The 16,525-nt window shown below is 42.1% G+C and overlaps 2 protein-coding genes across 2 annotated transcripts; one reads left to right on the forward strand and one right to left on the reverse strand.

Annotated features, from left to right (window-relative positions):
* Positions 1 to 3,288: 3,288 nt before the first annotated feature.
* On the forward strand, positions 3,289 to 5,502 carry crygn2 (crystallin, gamma N2; the record flags this gene model as incomplete). Its single annotated transcript, XM_080019841.1, has 5 exons — positions 3,289 to 3,309; positions 3,955 to 4,046; positions 4,294 to 4,450; positions 5,076 to 5,221; positions 5,367 to 5,502. The coding sequence occupies 5 exons, from the start codon at positions 3,289 to 3,291 to the stop codon at positions 5,500 to 5,502; spliced, it is 552 nt and encodes a 183-aa protein (XP_079875967.1).
* A 1,727-nt stretch (positions 5,503 to 7,229) lies between these two features.
* nub1 (negative regulator of ubiquitin-like proteins 1) lies at positions 7,230 to 16,205 on the reverse strand. Its single transcript, XM_080020516.1, has 15 exons — positions 16,145 to 16,205; positions 15,758 to 15,915; positions 15,098 to 15,265; positions 13,881 to 13,945; positions 11,865 to 11,929; positions 10,778 to 10,942; positions 10,425 to 10,513; positions 10,229 to 10,335; positions 9,720 to 9,906; positions 9,146 to 9,253; positions 8,783 to 8,935; positions 8,447 to 8,593; positions 8,196 to 8,276; positions 7,877 to 8,096; positions 7,230 to 7,641 (listed from the first exon to the last, which is right to left on the reverse strand). The coding sequence occupies exons 2-15, from the start codon at positions 15,872 to 15,874 to the stop codon at positions 7,496 to 7,498; spliced, it is 1,818 nt and encodes a 605-aa protein (XP_079876642.1). The 5' UTR covers positions 15,875 to 15,915; positions 16,145 to 16,205; the 3' UTR covers positions 7,230 to 7,495.
* Positions 16,206 to 16,525: the final 320 nt, after the last annotated feature.

Genomic DNA, 16,525 nt, shown 5'->3' on the forward strand with positions numbered 1-16,525 from the left:
GTTTTTCCATGTACACATTGTTGTTTGTTTCTATGTTTATGTTTTTCCATGTACATGTTGTTTGTCTATGTTTATGTTTTTCCATGTACATGTTGTTGTTTGTTTCTATGTTTATGTTTTTCCATGTACATGTTGTTTGTCTATGTTTATGTTTTTCCATGTACATGTTGTTGTTTGTTTCTATGTTCATGTTTTTCCATGTACATGTTGTTGTTTGTCTCTGTGTTTGTTTTTCCATGTACATGTTGTTGTTTGTTTCTATGTTTGTTTTTCCATGTACATGTTGTTGTTTGTCTCTGTGTTTGTTTTTCCATGTACATGTTGTTGTTTGTCTCTGTGTTTGTTTTTCCATGTACATGTTGTTGTTTGTTTCTATGTTTATGTTTTTCCATGTACATGTTGTTTGTCTATGTTTATGTTTTTCCATGTACATGTTGTTGTTTGTCTCTGTGTTTGTTTTTCCATGTACATGTTGTTGTTTGTTTCTATGTTTATGTTTTTCCATGTACATGTTTGTTTCTATGTTTATGTTTTTCCATGTACATGTTGTTGTTTGTCTCTGTGTTTGTTTTTCCATGTACATGTTGTTTGTCTCTGTGTTTGTTTTTCCATGTACATGTTTGTTTCTATGTTTATGTTTTTCCATGTACATGTTGTTGTTTGTCTCTGTGTTTGTTTTTCCATGTACATGTTGTTGTTTGTTTCTATGTTTATGTTTTTCCATGTACACTTTGTTGTTTGTTTCTCTGTTTATTTGTCTCACCCGTGATGATTCTGCCCCTCTTGGAGTAGTGATTAGTTGTTTATAGACCCAAACACGGGAAGATGGTTCCCCAAAGAGGGTTATTGCCGGTGGTTCTTTTTAACAAAGAACTGTGCTCCTCGTCAGCCTGTCCACAGGACAGAGTTATTGCAGCAGTTCTTGATGATTTAATAATGAATAAAGAGTTGCATTTCAGGTTGAGAACTTGAACTCCACTTGCAGACTAACTCTGTCCTAGATGCAATGGCACAAAAATACTCTGTGTTGTATGCCCAGCATGCCGACAGCACAGGTTGAAAATAAATAAATAAATACAATAAAATAAAAACGCTTGACGATACCATGAATAAACAGTTCCTGTCATTCTGCTCCCAGGCATGTAGACCTCCAGAGAAACACTGGATTCATATTATGTCACCTTAAATCACGCTGCAGGACTGAAACTCTGTCTCCGTTCGGTGACAATAGAAAAGTACATCATTGATTTTTTTTGCAATCGAAAAATGTTCCGTTTGTGATGTATATGCTTAAAGTGTGTGTGTGTGTGTGTTTGTTGCCAGGAAAATCTTCCCTCACCATTCATTATGTGGAAGGACACTTTGTCGACTCCTATGACCCCACAATAGAAAGCACTAAGTCTGAGTGTTTTCGTGTTGTAATAGCTATTTAAATATAAAGATATTTAATCGCAATTGATTAAGCGTTCACTAGGACTATAACCGCCAATGGTCAGGAGTTCTATCTGCACCTGGTCGACACAGCGGGTCGGGTGGACAGAAACCTCGACTACTTCCTGTTTTTATATAAGGTGCTTTTCCAAATGGGTCCCACCGCAGCAGTACCAAATGAATAAATGAATGAATGGGTAAACAAACCGTGGGACTACCAGGAGCAGTAAACACACATCACCATGGCTACCAGTTAGACGCCTTGCTGGTCCAGCTGTCGTGTCATGTGATGAAACTCGGATTGAAAGCACCAACAATCTAGGCTGCATTTATTTACACTTATTGACGCACGTGTCCAGGTGAAACTGCTGGACATGGTGGGACGCGTACAATAAGTAAACAACATTTTAACAATTTTTCACAATCAAATATCGTTTTTATTTCTTATTTATATGGTGTATTGAGTTTAGCATTAGCTCTTTGTCGAGGATACATTGAGTCCCCCAAAAACTACATGCTTGCTACATTTTGGACCATCTCAAAACAAAGTTTGTATCTTGTCTCCTGTTTCATTATCAAAACAAGCCAATGTAATGACTTACATTAGCCACCAGAGGGCCCACAGAGCTCAGGCAGTACACCCAAGGGACCACGGCTGATCCTGGCCTTGACCCCAGCGCAGCCTTACTTTTAAAGATCACAGGGCCGACGCAGATCCTTAAATCCTACAACTACAAGACTTTCAGACCTCCAGGAGGTGAGATGAGATCAATGTAATTAGGAGGAATCAAAGAAAAGAAACGTGACTGTGTCTTATCATTGGCCCGCCATGTGCTCATGGATATAGTGAAGGGATGCCGCACCCAAAGGCGATGAGGCGTTGCATGTCTCCATTTAACCGCAAAGGTCACAAATAACTTTCAGCTCATTTCCTCCCTGACTCACTCAGCAGCTGCCTGTGTTGGCATTGATGTAGGTTCAGAAAGAACAAATTCTTACTTGCCAATGTGTTTTGTTTAGCGAATGACAAAATGTACTGTACTGTTAAAACTCGCTGATTGTCCCCGCATTGTAAAATCCCACATAAAAAAACAACATTCTCAATAGATTGGGGTTTAATCCTCTAAAAATGTTTAAACTGTCAACTCTACTCAAGTAACCGTCAGAATCATATAAAGAGTAAAATAGACCCAACATTCTGGCCTCATTTCAGTAGATTCGAGTTAACAATTGACAATGGAAATAAAATCATTTCAGATTTAATATCACCTATTACAATCGATTCAAAATGTTGATTTGATAAATATTTCCTCACTTCCATCTGTGAATTTTTGGTTTGCCATCATAAGTCTACTGGACATCAATATATAGCACTGTATACAACATGGCGCTCAGGTATGTTATTGGTGTCTATGTCTTTTCAGAACAGAAGCCTGGTCTTTGCAGTATCATTGACCCCGTAAAACCCAGGACAAGCACATTCCATTGTGATGCAGCTCTGCCTCCACACACACACACACACACACACACACACACACACACACACACACACACACACACACACACACACACACACACACACACACACACACACACACACACACACACACACACACACACACACACACACACACACACACACACAATTCCCCAGAATCAGCAGAGCCGTGTGATGAAGGGAAAGTGCCCAGGCCAGCAGAACGTTTAGAGGCTCGCCTTTTGTCCCCGTGTCTCTGCTCGGCCTCGCGATAGCCCCGGGCTGACCCCTCGCTCGCTCCCGGCCATATATATTGGGGTGTCCAATTTTTTCCAGTTACATTGAGTGTGTGGTTGTTTGGATAGAATCCAGTGGTGAAAATGTCGCAGTACTCTGGAAAGGTGAGTGGCAAAGGCTCTGCGGGACTCAACACACAGTTTTGCTCTGTCTAAGAGTCTGTATTAATGCTTTCAGGACCACTGAACACTCAAAACACATAGTTAATCGTATTTGTCGATATAATCAATCTTTCTGAGCAAACAAAGTACCTTGTAAGGCAAGACAAACATAACTTTCAAATCCAAATTCAATTCAAGACCTTCTGGCGTGGATATGTGGGTTTTATTTGGTCAACTAAAAGAGAGGATTTGGAAGAATCCTGCAAAATCACAAATTCTTGAATTTTGTGATTTTGCGAGTGATTTTGTGAGTGATTCTAAAGTATGGAAAAGTGGGAAAATGTTTTTAAAATAGGCATTTTGACTAATTAGAGTTTAAGTCAGGGTCGAATCAGAACAACTTGGTTTATATGGGTGTCTTGAATCTGACTGAAGTCATGTGACATTCTCAGCATGTGATACACATTTTAAGGTTAAGTTTGTATCTAGTCCAGCATGTTGCTTTTGTATTGCCGACTGAAAAACCACATCTGTTAACGTTACGACACAGTAGAGAGAAGAGTGTATTACCTAAGCCAGATATCCTTGGAGGTCAGGCTCACTTCTCGATTCTTCATTTTTCCCCCGATCCTTCTGTCCGTCCTGCAGATCACCTTCTATGAGGGTAAATGCTTCACCGGCAGGAAGCTGGAGGTCAGGGGAGATTGTGACAACTTCCAGGACCGTGGCTTCATGAACAGGTAAGAGCGATGACCCAAATCTGTTGGGACAATGGGGTTGACCCCTGCGTGGCCATCCCTATGAAAACCCTTAGAGTTTAGATCCTTAACCCCCTCCCTGCTACCACAACAGGACATCCAATGGACTCACCTCGAATCCAGGTCTTTAAACCTGGAGTAAACCGGGCTAGGCTTCAGCGCCCTGCAGTCCTACACAGGAACTAGTGTGTAAAAATAATGATTAATGCATGTGTGTGTGCGTGTCCAGGGTGAACTCCATCAGAGTGGAGAGCGGAGCCTTCATCTGCTTCGACCACCCCGACTTCAAGGGCCAGCAGTACATCCTGGAGCACGGAGAGTACCCCGAGTTCCAGAGGTGGAACTCCCACAATGACCACATGGGCTCCTGCAAGCCCATCCGCATGGTGAGGACACAACCGTGGGGGAGGTGGAAGGTTTTAGGAGAGGCTCGCAGGGATTCATTAAGCTCCTTAAGACATCAGCGTTACCTGCCACAAAAAACTTGACCTTGTATCCTGACCAGCTGGAGCAGTGTGGCACACTCTGTTTAGGTGATGGGTCAAATTGAACTAAATACCACCTTGTGTGGGTATACTTTGTAAAATCTGGTTGGATATCCATGCAAATGGACACCTTTCAGAAGTTATTCTGGGCTAATTAAGTTGGATGGAGATGGTCCGTCCTACAAGTGTTTTTTCTCCGAATGAAGCTGGAAATTTAAGGATGACGTTCAATTTCACACGGATAGAAAACACATTTTGTAATATAAAATCACAATTAAGCATGGATGAGCATGATGTACACTGCAGGTCTTTCTTTAAAACTTTCATTAAACAAGTTAAATTCACTGACCAGCACATCTTCAACCAGACATGGAGGGCTCAGAGTAGAAGTCATCCGGTGTAACGAAGGGGTAGAATGAAAAGCTGCATTCTGTACTATTAAGTCTCCCACTGCACATGGACCTTTGGTGCTTTGCGGGATCTGGTTCATCTAACCAATATCTGCCCCCTCCCTCCTCAACCGCAGCACGGCGAGCACTACCGCATTGAGCTGTTTGAGGCCTGCAACTTCTCTGGCCAGTGCGTGGAGATCTGCGACGACTGCCCCTTCCTGCAGAGCCGCGGCCTGTCCAAGAACTGCATCAACTCCGTCAAGGTCTACGGAGACGGAGCGTAAGTGTGGCGACCGCCCACCGACACGACCGCAAGCGCGCCCCTCACTTCCAGACAGAAGACAACCGGGTTATTCACGCGCACGCAATCATGTTCAGTATCAAGGCTGGAATGTGAACCGCCCGTGTCTTTTGTGTTTTTGCAGCTGGGTGATGTACGAGGAGCCCAACTTCAGAGGCCGCATGTACATCGTGGAGAGAGGAGACTACTGCAGCCACAACGAGTGGCAGGCCCAGAACCCCAACATCCAGTCCATCCGTAGAGTCGTCAACTACTTCTAAACTGCTGCCTCTCGCCTTCGAAAACCCGACGACGTTGAACCTACACGCCCCCCTCTCCCCCCTACCAAGGACTGAGACCTTTCTAACTCTAGCGATGTAGAATAAAAAATACACAAAACACGAAAACATGTTTTTTTATCAAACTGCGCTTGTCTCTGGTGTTTTGTGTGTGCTGCGGTGTCAGGGGTTGTTTTTTGAAGGTTGGGTTTCATTTGGTTTAGTATGGACTGGGATTTTCAAGTAGCCCAACCTCACTGGGAAATGACCACAAACCAGGTTATAGGAGATTGGTAGCTTCCCTTTAAAAATCATAATTTAGAGTGAGTTATTCCTTTCAAAATCTTCAGAACAACACACTCACGAGAAGAAAGATAACATTCCAAATAATGCGTTTACTAAATTATTTCAAAATTCAAATGACTTCAAATCAACCAAAGCTATAAAATAGGCAATCAAATTCCGACGCACCTGAAGCTTGAATAATTGAAGGCGTCTCTGAATTCCCAAATTCAAAGATATTGGCGATCAAATCTCCTTGAGATCACAACAAACAAATAAAAGTCTGAAACTTCAAACATCTAAAACGCTTATCCGCTGCAACATCGATCCAAATAGAACATTCAAATTAAATGACCTCAAACAAAACAGGTGATTCACTTTAAATTAAATTACAAATGGCTGCCATCCCACTGAGTTGGCGAGTAAACGTCAGAACGTCAGAAAAAAAAAAAAAAAATTCTCCATCTTTTGAATCACAAATCTCGTTCCGTCCCTTTGGTAAAACACAAATATGCGATGACATACATGAGGATAAGTGTGAGACCTGCTATTACTATTCAAAATGGTACAAAAAAAAAAAAAAAAAGAAGTAATAGACAAATGGAATTCCCAATGAAATCAACAAACGACAGTATTTGGGTGCAGTTTTTTAGCAACCACAGTTTGACTCTGGATTCAACAGACTTAAAACTCCTCCACCACCTGATCAGAACTATAACATGAATTGGCATTCAAAATTAACAAAACTGAAGGTGATTAAGTATTAGAATTTGGAAAACAATAGTCAGGAAATCATACTAAATTTCAAATAATTTGTCCGCTGTATAGAAAGGCTGGGAATCCTCCAGGTCTGAAAGGAAACAACTTGGCGTCAGGAAATCTGTGCTCTCATAACAGGAGCTTCAGGATTCCTTGTGAAAATCCTAATTCAGGGAAAACCCCAAAAATGGTTCCTCCAAGACACCAAATTTGTACATATAGTGCAGGTCCTTCAATGCCACATTTAACTACTGACTAAGAAGAATAATAATGTCTTCCAGTGGCTAGGATCTTCCGTAACCAAATCTGCAGGGCGCTCAATGAATCAACTTCAAAATAAAAGTCTGCCTAGGCCCAGTTGTCCTCACAACCTGGAGCTATACCTGAGTTAAACTAGGTTAAAAACATAAATAAAACCATCACTATGCGCAAAGCGGGCATCAATACAACATGCATTCGGCACATTCCCGACTGGTAATAACAATTTTAAGTTTGAAAATAAAAAATAAGAAGCCTTAATGCAAGAAACTCAAACTAGATGAAAAAATAAGTTTAACTGAAGAATCAGAAATTCCTGAAAAAAAACCTATATATATATATATATATATATATATATATATATATATATACATATATATATATATATTTTTTTTTTTTTTTTTTTTTATCTCTGTACAAGCTTTGAGCGCCACACAAAAAAAAAACCAACACAATTACGGGGGATCCACAACAAGAAATGTGGGTAAAAGTGTAGCAGGTCCGGAGACCAACTGATCCTAGCCAGACTGTTATTCTGAAGCGCTTAGTGCTGCAATTGTACTGGTCCATGATCAATCGAGACGATGTCGCCCCTAAAGGGCGAGGAGCTATTGGAGTTATTGCTTCAAAAAAGGCGGTGTGTGTGTGTGTGTGTGTGTGTGTGTGTGTGTGTGTGTGTGTGTGTGTGTGTTTGTTGTTAAGCGCTGTGTGTGAAGCCACGGCTGAGGTAGGTCTTCATGGTGTCGATCAGCTCCGTCTCCTCCTCCAGCGTGATGTCCAGGTAGTCTTCCTCATGACGAGAGATGTCCTCCAGCACCTCGTTCACAAGCTCAGTGTCTGTGTCTGCACACGCAGCAAAATCAAGAAAATAAGTAAAGCAGTAAGTAGTAGTAGTCGTAGTAGTATGGAGTAGAGTATAAGAAAAGTTTGGGAGCCTGTGTGTTTTTAACAATGTATAATCATTGGTATTAAATTAACTTTGTGTGATACAAAAATGTGTGTAAAAGAGAATTAGGCGTTCCTGTATTTATGGAACAACTGTGTCTATGAGACAGTAAGAGGTGCGTGTGTGTCTAACCTGTGGACTTGGTGGAGGAGGAGGAGGCGGAGGAGGAGGAGGAGGAGGAGGTGCTGGGCTCCTCTGGGGAAGAGGAGGACGAGGAGGGAGAGACGGGGAGCAGATCCGGCGACAGGAAGCCCTGGTTGTCCAGCAAGAGCTGAGTCGCTGACTGGACGTCGCCGCCCGTCAACCTCAGAGCCGTCTCGGACACCGCCCTCTCAAAGCCCAAATACACCAGCTGGGGGGGTCAAACAGAGATGTGAAGAATGGAACTTTAATGAGAATTTTATTTGGATTTAATGCGGCAGTGTCCACCTTCTGCTTCACTACGCCCTACCTGCTCCACCAGCTGCGGACTGATGGCGTCCTCTGTGTTGTTATTGGTCAGCATGGCATCTTGGGCGGATTCCATCAGGATCTAGTTGGATAAAGGACAGAGACGGAGAAACAACTTCGCAAACTCGATCCATCGTATTGTATCTTGTGCTTTCGGAACTTCCTGTCTTTTTTCGGAGTTTCGTGGTGTGTTGGTGTCGACTAAGTCAACTACTGAAAAATAATAAAAGACACAGACGAACGGGCGCTCACGGCATACGCCTTGTCCACGTCGCCCTGAGCCTGGTGCAGGGCGCTGGAAGCGTCTCGCCTGGAGAAGCCGATCTCAGTGAGAGCAGCGATACCCTCCATCCTACTGCTCCTCTTCTTCTCCTCCCTCTCCTTCATCTCCTTACGCTCCTGGTGGATGAGACACTGTTACAACATAGCTCGCACGCCCTCTTCTCAGCTCTCTCTCTCTCCACAACCACTGGATCTGTTTTCTACATCTGATCTTGATTCCTCTCTCTGGCTGGTAATGTGTATGTGAATAATATATTTCTGTGTGTGTGTGTGTGTGTGTGTGTGTGTGTGTGTGTGTGTGGCCACCTGTCTGCGGTTAGTGATGTGCATGGCGGCCTCCTGTAGGTCCCCGTGACAGGCTCTGAGGCCGAGGCGAGCCTCTTTCTCACTGAAGCCCAGAGCCATGAGCTGAGCCATCTTACCAGAGTCCAGACTCAAACGGGCGTACAAGGACTCCACCTAGTGGAGACGACACAAAATTACAACTCTAAAGCTAAATTCATTTTATTTTGTTATTCCTATCTAATTGAACTATATTTTAATTAGGGTGCACATTATAGTGCCATATGCTGTCCAGTAAGTCCAAAAAGAAAAACAACCTATAATGTCTATAATGTATAGGAGTTGGTGTGAGGTACATCGTCGAGGGTCCAGGTACAGTCGTTTTACCTTTTGCAGCTTGAGTCTTGCCTGCGCGTCGTTGCCATCGATGTAGCAGAGCAGACTTTGCAGCAGGTAGAGTCTGAGGAACAGCGCCTCCTCCCTGCCACAATTCCCCTGAGCGCGCACACACACACACACACGCACAATGTAAATGTCAGTGGGGTGGGTGGATGAGTTAAAATAAATAATGCGCTCATGTGAGTCAATTACTTCTCCAAATATGCACAAATGTGCGTGAAACACAGCCCATAATTGAGTGTGAGGGAGTATATGCGTTTGGGAGCAAATTAATGAATATGGATCTAAGGATTTATTTGTTCAATATTCCTTAACCAGTTTTAGTCACAATTGTTGTATCAACAGTCAGACATACATTTCTAATTTATTAAAGAGCAAATGTTACAACTTAGCTCATGTTTATATTGATTTGCTTTGTACAATTTAAAATATGTATATTTGCGCTGCAGAGCACTAGGGTGACTTAACAAGGCTGGAAGAAGGGATTCGACCGCGGTGCAGGAGGGAAACAAACAACATTTCGACGACACAGAACGGAGGAAACATGCGCCTGCTGAGCCACCTTGATCATGAGCAGCCTCTGCTGCTGCTCCCCGTAGCAGTGCTGGAAGCAGTCCTCCGCCTTCTGCAGCCTTATCTTGCCGTCGTCCAGGCAGGACAGTGCCTCCAGAGCCCGGTAGCACCACACGATGTCCAGCTGAAGAACCGCGTAGTTGTCCACCATGGTGAGCAGGGCGGAGCCACAACATCTGCATGAACACACATAGGGATGTAAGTGTTACGATCAGCTCACCAGCCAGCGGACACATGAAATGCAAGTCTCCATTTAAATCCCGTATTAGGCGTATGCCTTTTAATTGTTCTCCAAAGTGTATACAAAGCCACAGAAAATCTACTCAAATCTAAAACTCAAATCGAACTGACAACAGTTTTTTGGAGATACAGCCACATGCATGCAACCCAGTTTACTACAATTGCTGAGGGAGAACAGACAGCCAGACAGAAGGTACCCGTTTCCATGACATCATCGTCGTCAGTTTAGAGGGGCGGAGCTTAAGTTTGGCTTCCTACCCAAACTGGTCATCGGCCTGCAGCAGGTGACAGAGAGCGTTGTCGTACTGCTTCCTCTTCATCAGAGAACGGCCCGTCTCATGGAAACCCATGGCTAGGATCAGAGCCTGGGCAAAGAATGACTTTGTCACTATTTATTGTACTTGGTTTTTCAACTCACTCAAAGCGCGCACGCACGCACGCACAGAGTTGTTACCTTCTTTTCTTTGTGAGGGATTTTGAGAGGGTTTCCTTTTTGGTCAGCGATCTCCAGAAAGGAAGTGGTTTCTGGGTCTTCACTGCCATCTGGAAGGAAGATATTATGTCTAACAGGAAGAGCCACTTCTAAACATGTGCAATATGAAGACTAATAAAGCTGCCTTTACTTTATAAACCATTGTATTATGTGAAAACATAAACTATAAATGGCTACAAGGTCTGCATTTGGCAGAACTGATTATCACACACACACACACACACACACACACACACACACACACACACACACACACACACACACACACACACACACACACACACACACACACACACACACACACACACACACACCTCTTTCAGACAAAATCTGAAATCCCTTCTTGGTCCTCTGGATGCTCTCGTTCTGGCTCTTCTTCTTCTCCTCCTCTGTGATTTGTCGTTTCCTGTCCTCCTCGCTCACCCTCAGCACCATCATTTTGCTGTTGTTCTTCACACCCTGTTGGTCCAGACGCTGGTCTGGAAAGAAACTCCCACAATGACTCATTTCATTGAAAGTTGTCCCCGTAACAGTTTGAGTATGGAGAAATGAAAACAGAATAAAAACAAATAATAATAATGCAGATAAAGCTCAATGGGATCCAAGGCCAACTAAATGTAGTCAAAAACCAAAAACTTGTTTTTGACTACAGATATCACGACTTTAACTCAATGCGGTGGATACAATTGAAATTATTCGGTTATACTATGACACAATGAATAGACATGAAAACGAAGACTCAATGACGATATGTAACTACTTAAAGAAGTACCAACCTCCAAAATCTTTACATGCACATTACACTTCTGAAGATCATTTACTTGAGCACATCTTCCCTCTATTGTTAAGAAAATCTAATTTCATGAAATATAGAGAGAACGAGATTTCTGATTGGCAGGAAATATATTTTTCAAAACGGCATTATGTTTTTGTTTTTTTCCATTCTTTTAACAGCAGTCCAGAGAACCATAAAATTTAACCGTCAATTCTGTTTTTAATTAAAGTCAAATTGCCTCGATAGTTATCTGGGATCCCAGCAGTCCTTTTCTAGTGGGTTCTTTTTAGTCATGCCACATTTTAATAAGCAGGTTATTGTTATGGTTTCACTGCTCATGTTTTCCAGTAGGGGCAGATTCCATGTAAATTCTATCAGACGTTTGAAAAAAGTCTTGACTTGTGAGACTACCTCGATAGAAGCTGAATTGGATATTCAGCTGGAAAATTCTGTTGGATATATGTCAAAGGTACTGCCCTGTCATGCATCAAACATTCACACATATACAGACATCTGTAGGCTGCTTCACATTTTGGCTAGAGAGTGTTTCTCATTTCAACTTCCCTGTGCCCCCAGGTAACCTTGCAACACATTCACCTGCTAAGCCATTAATGCTTAACACTCACCAGTGGACAGGGTCTTGCCATTCAGGATCAGCTTGATGTATTTGAGGCCGTAACATTCTGCAATTCTGGAAAAAAATGACAACAGTGAACAGGTGCTCGGCACAGAACATGTGAACAGGGGCCAGTAAGGAATGTCTCGCAAAGACCTTTGAGACAAAAGGGCTGCACAAATAATCTTGACTTATCTTACAGTCATGCTGAAGTGAGACAGTGACAAAACTAGTTCATATGAATACTAGGTTTGGGCTTATATTCAATAATATCAATGTAGTGGCATGCGCGGCACGGATGGTCATTCATTCATTCATTTGCGGCTCCAGGTTATTACTTCAGTTACTAAAATAATATTAAAAAATACTTAATAATTGTTATACAGAGGTGCCAACACATATCAACCAGTACATACGCTCACACACACACACACACACACACACACCACACAGAATCCCAAAATAGGTAAAAAAAAAAAAAAAAAAAATGTATTCCACACACACGCACACATATATATATACACACACACACACACATATATGTGTGTATATATAACACACACACACACACACACACACACACACACACACACACACACACACACACACACACACACACACACACACACACACACACACACACACACACACACACACACACACACACACAGAGCTTTGCGATTGAAGTTCTGAGTTTTACAGACACTGCACAATGACAAAGGCTTTGGGGAGCCATTGCTGCAGTGGCTAGAGAATGTAAGTATTTTAACATTACTTTTATACCTTTATTTTTTCTTTGCCTCAGTGATTTAAATATAAGCTGCGGCTACAGTCAATTCACGTGGCTGCTCAATAGGTTTAATATTTTTGTCATTATGAGAGTGGCTCTTATTGTTTTTAATGATGACATTCACTGTAGTAAAATATGTCCAACAACATAACTTTATATACACTGTAATATAGGATGTTTTTTTCGTCAATGAATGGAGATTGTTTGATGCTGCTATGTTATCAACGGCCATCATCTTGTCCTCCCTCCCACCCACCTTAAAAGCACCGGATGAAATGTACAACAACTACCACAACTATAACAATATCAATAATAATAATAATAATTATAATAATAATAATAATAATAATAAATGTAATTTCACCATGTGATTGTTATAATTATTATTACTATTGTAAACGATGTTGCCTATTATGTAAATGTATATATATTGCTTATATCACATTTTGTTTTTTAACTTTGCACATCATACCACCATGGATGGACAAACAAACATTTTATTTTCGGTTGGTCACGGAATGCACTCGCAAAACGTTGGCGCTTGCGCGTCTGATCTGTTAAGATCTTCTCAAATCTGCATGCCTAACAAGCGTCTGTGCGCTTGCTCGTCTGTGTACGGGGCGTGGCTGTACACATGGTGAAAGGGAGATCCTTTCCACGCACACGTTATGTGAACGCCCACGAGCAACTTCATAGTTGGAGTGACATAAAGTGATCGGTTCCCCACGATCCGGCATAAAGGTTTACCGTTTCTCAAAAAATAAAAATAAAATAATAATAATAATAATAATAATAATAATAATAGTAGTACAGAGTGTTTTTATTGTTGATGTACTTATTGTAATTGAATGAAACGAAAAAAGCGCCATGCACAACCGTGCACTTTTACGTCACCCCCCCGTCAACAATGATACTATTGTGTATAGTGATATTTTGGCAGGACAGCGTCGCAATATAAAATTTGGGATATCGCCCAAGCCTAATGAAGACAGTCATTACAAATATATATTTTATGACATAGTAACTAAAGCACTACTAATATTCATAATAATAATATAATAATATCACGATTAACAGTAATAATGTAATATTATACAATATAAATAACAATATCAAAGACTTGTGTGTGAAGCGGTCAGTGTGATCTTAAAAACTTGCTAAACAGAGGGCCCTGCTGAAGAAAACCACACAAATCAACAGAATTGCATTATGGGTAAAGGCAGAAGGGTGGGCTACCTGTCCATGATCTCCTGAACTGGCACGTCAAGCCTGGTCTCCAGGTAGTTCTTCTTCTTGGCATCCTTCATAACAATGACATGGTAATGCAATTGTATGAGAAATCGAAATGAAGTTATTAATGTCATATTTGATATTAAAAAAGTGCTATGGGTCATGTGGGCCCAGCGCCACATGTACGTCCAAAAATATGTGGTGCCAATTTTTTTATTTGGTAAGTAGCCTACAGTTATTTTAAGAGTGTACGTGCTGCGATAAGGTGATGATTTACGAGATTACCTTCTTTAAAGTCCCTGTAAAAGAAATTCCGAGATGTGTTTCGAAACACATTATACATGTTCAAAAGTAATTGCTGAAAACACGTGTAAAGACTGTGAAGCAATTTAGTACTGAATTGTGGCGTTAGACCGTTGAACTGTTTCTCACCATTTTTGTTTTCCATATTTTTTGGGCAGGCCTAAATCATGGCTCAACGACGTAGAGTGGCCATATTTGGCAAGAGTGGCAGTGGTGTTCCCGCTCAATCGCGAGTTACTACAGCCTGGTGTCTTCATCCTGCAAATGCATCTTCCCTGGATTCCAGAATGGACATAAAACCTCGGCCTCCTTATTTACATTTCCGTTCCGTTCGGAGCGTGGTGGTTCCCCCAGCTCCATGTGCCCCGGACAGTGGGGTTCTCCCCGGGCTCACAAGGAGCCAACTCCATGCTGCTCCCCGGGAGTGCACGGAGCTGGGGGAGCCGCTACGTTACCTGCAACAAATATCCGATTTTGTCATGTTCTATTTTTAACTTCAGAACAAAATCAAAACAATGAAACAATAAACAGCTTGTCATTGGTTTTCTGATTTTGAATTTGTATATTTATGTATTGGATTAGGGGTATTTGACACTTGGGGGAGGCTGCGCCCCTCCCGCGATTGGGAGTGGTTTCAGCGTCTTCAGCAGACACACACCCCCAGCATCCCAGAACAGAGGGAACTGCCTTTTTTTCCCTCCACGATTTTGAAACACAATTTTATATAATTGACTTCATTTTTGGCTGGGTGGTTTTTTCCACACATTTTTATGTGGTGTGAAAAACTCCCGAACACATATTTATTGTGGCTTTACAGGGACTTTAAGTAGAGAAATAAAGCAATAAACACTATGGATCTACATTTGTATTTACAGATAGATAGATAGATAGATACGAGCGTAGCATCACGACAACACTACCTTATTCCCGTCTCTTGGCATCAGCAGCTCCAGCGTGGCCACACTGGTCTCTCTGTAGGTCTTGTTGCCTTTTCCTCTCTTCACCGCCTGGGCTCTGATGGACTCGAGCGCAGCCCCGATCTCTGACACCGAGAAGCCCACCAAAGGAGCATAGTGCTCTGCGAGTTTCTGCAACAGGGAAATGTCACAGAATAGTTTCAAATCTAAATAGGTCCTGATCTGAAATGAGCTACTCTTTGTTGAAAATATGCATACAATTTCATGAGGAAAGATAATGTTATAGAACAATGATTCTCAAACTTTTGCCGATCATTAGGCCACGGACCACATTTGATTAGACTGTGTCTTTGACTCCAGAATGAGAAGATTTTTATGTATAGTTAGTTATGATTTAGTCCAAACTTCCACACCTGTCCACACTATGATCGAATCAGTTATTGCAATGTTCAAAGGAGCCCCCTTCAGTTGCTTTCAAAGTGGGAGGCGCTCTTTGTTTTTAACTATTTTCTTTGTGCATGTGATTTTTATTTCAAAGTGTATTTGAGCATTGGAAAGGGTTGACAGCCACCGCACCAGAAAAATAAGTTCAATACTCCGGGGACTCTGAACAGTTGCGAGTACACAAACAGTTCAAGCGAAAACAATTTTAATGTTACTTACTCCCATATGTTGTTGTCCGGGCTCGTTGTTGTCCCTGGTGTAGGGCGGGTTCCACAGCTGGATCTTTTCTTGTTTCAGGAGGTTCTTTAACTTCGCTTCGACGTTTTCCTCCGCCATCTGCCTCTTGTCAAGCGGGACGATGAAAGCGAAACCAAAAACTGTGACGCAGGAGGATTACGGTCAGGCGGCGAGCGGACACCTAATGGGGGGGGCTAACACTAGCAAACGCCACATCCACAATCCACATCGTCAGCCGATAAACACGATCAATCACGACGACAACAAGGAAACAACGACTGCCTGCCTGTCTGTCTGCCTGTCTGTCTGTCTTAACTGCTGGCGCCTATTTCCACCGTGGTTTTAAAGGGAGCGACTGCCATTTCGTACCTTCTGGTCGACAGGGAGGACGCCGTGTGTTCAGGGTTTGTCGTCGGCTCCTCTTGTTTTGTTTTTGTCGTTTCCCCCGCACGTGACGAGAACTGGCTTCTTCCTCTCCCATAACTCGATACATAATTCAATAAATAATGTCCGCCCCCCTCTGTTCCCCCGCGGTATTACAATTGAGTGGGCTTTAGCGGCACGGGAAGCTGAGACGTGCACATAACGTGACATCGAATGAGAATGTTGCGGTTTAAATATATGCACATATAAGTGTAGACGTGTAAATAACTTGAAGGTTGACCACCAATGTGTATTAGTAGTACACATATTTGTGTAAGCGTATACATTAAGTATGCTTGGGTAAAACTAACCTAGAAATGTTAACAT

Source organism: Zeus faber, assembly GCF_960531495.2.
Source record: "Zeus faber genome assembly, chromosome: 19".
NCBI classification, from domain to species: domain Eukaryota; kingdom Metazoa; phylum Chordata; class Actinopteri; order Zeiformes; family Zeidae; genus Zeus; species Zeus faber.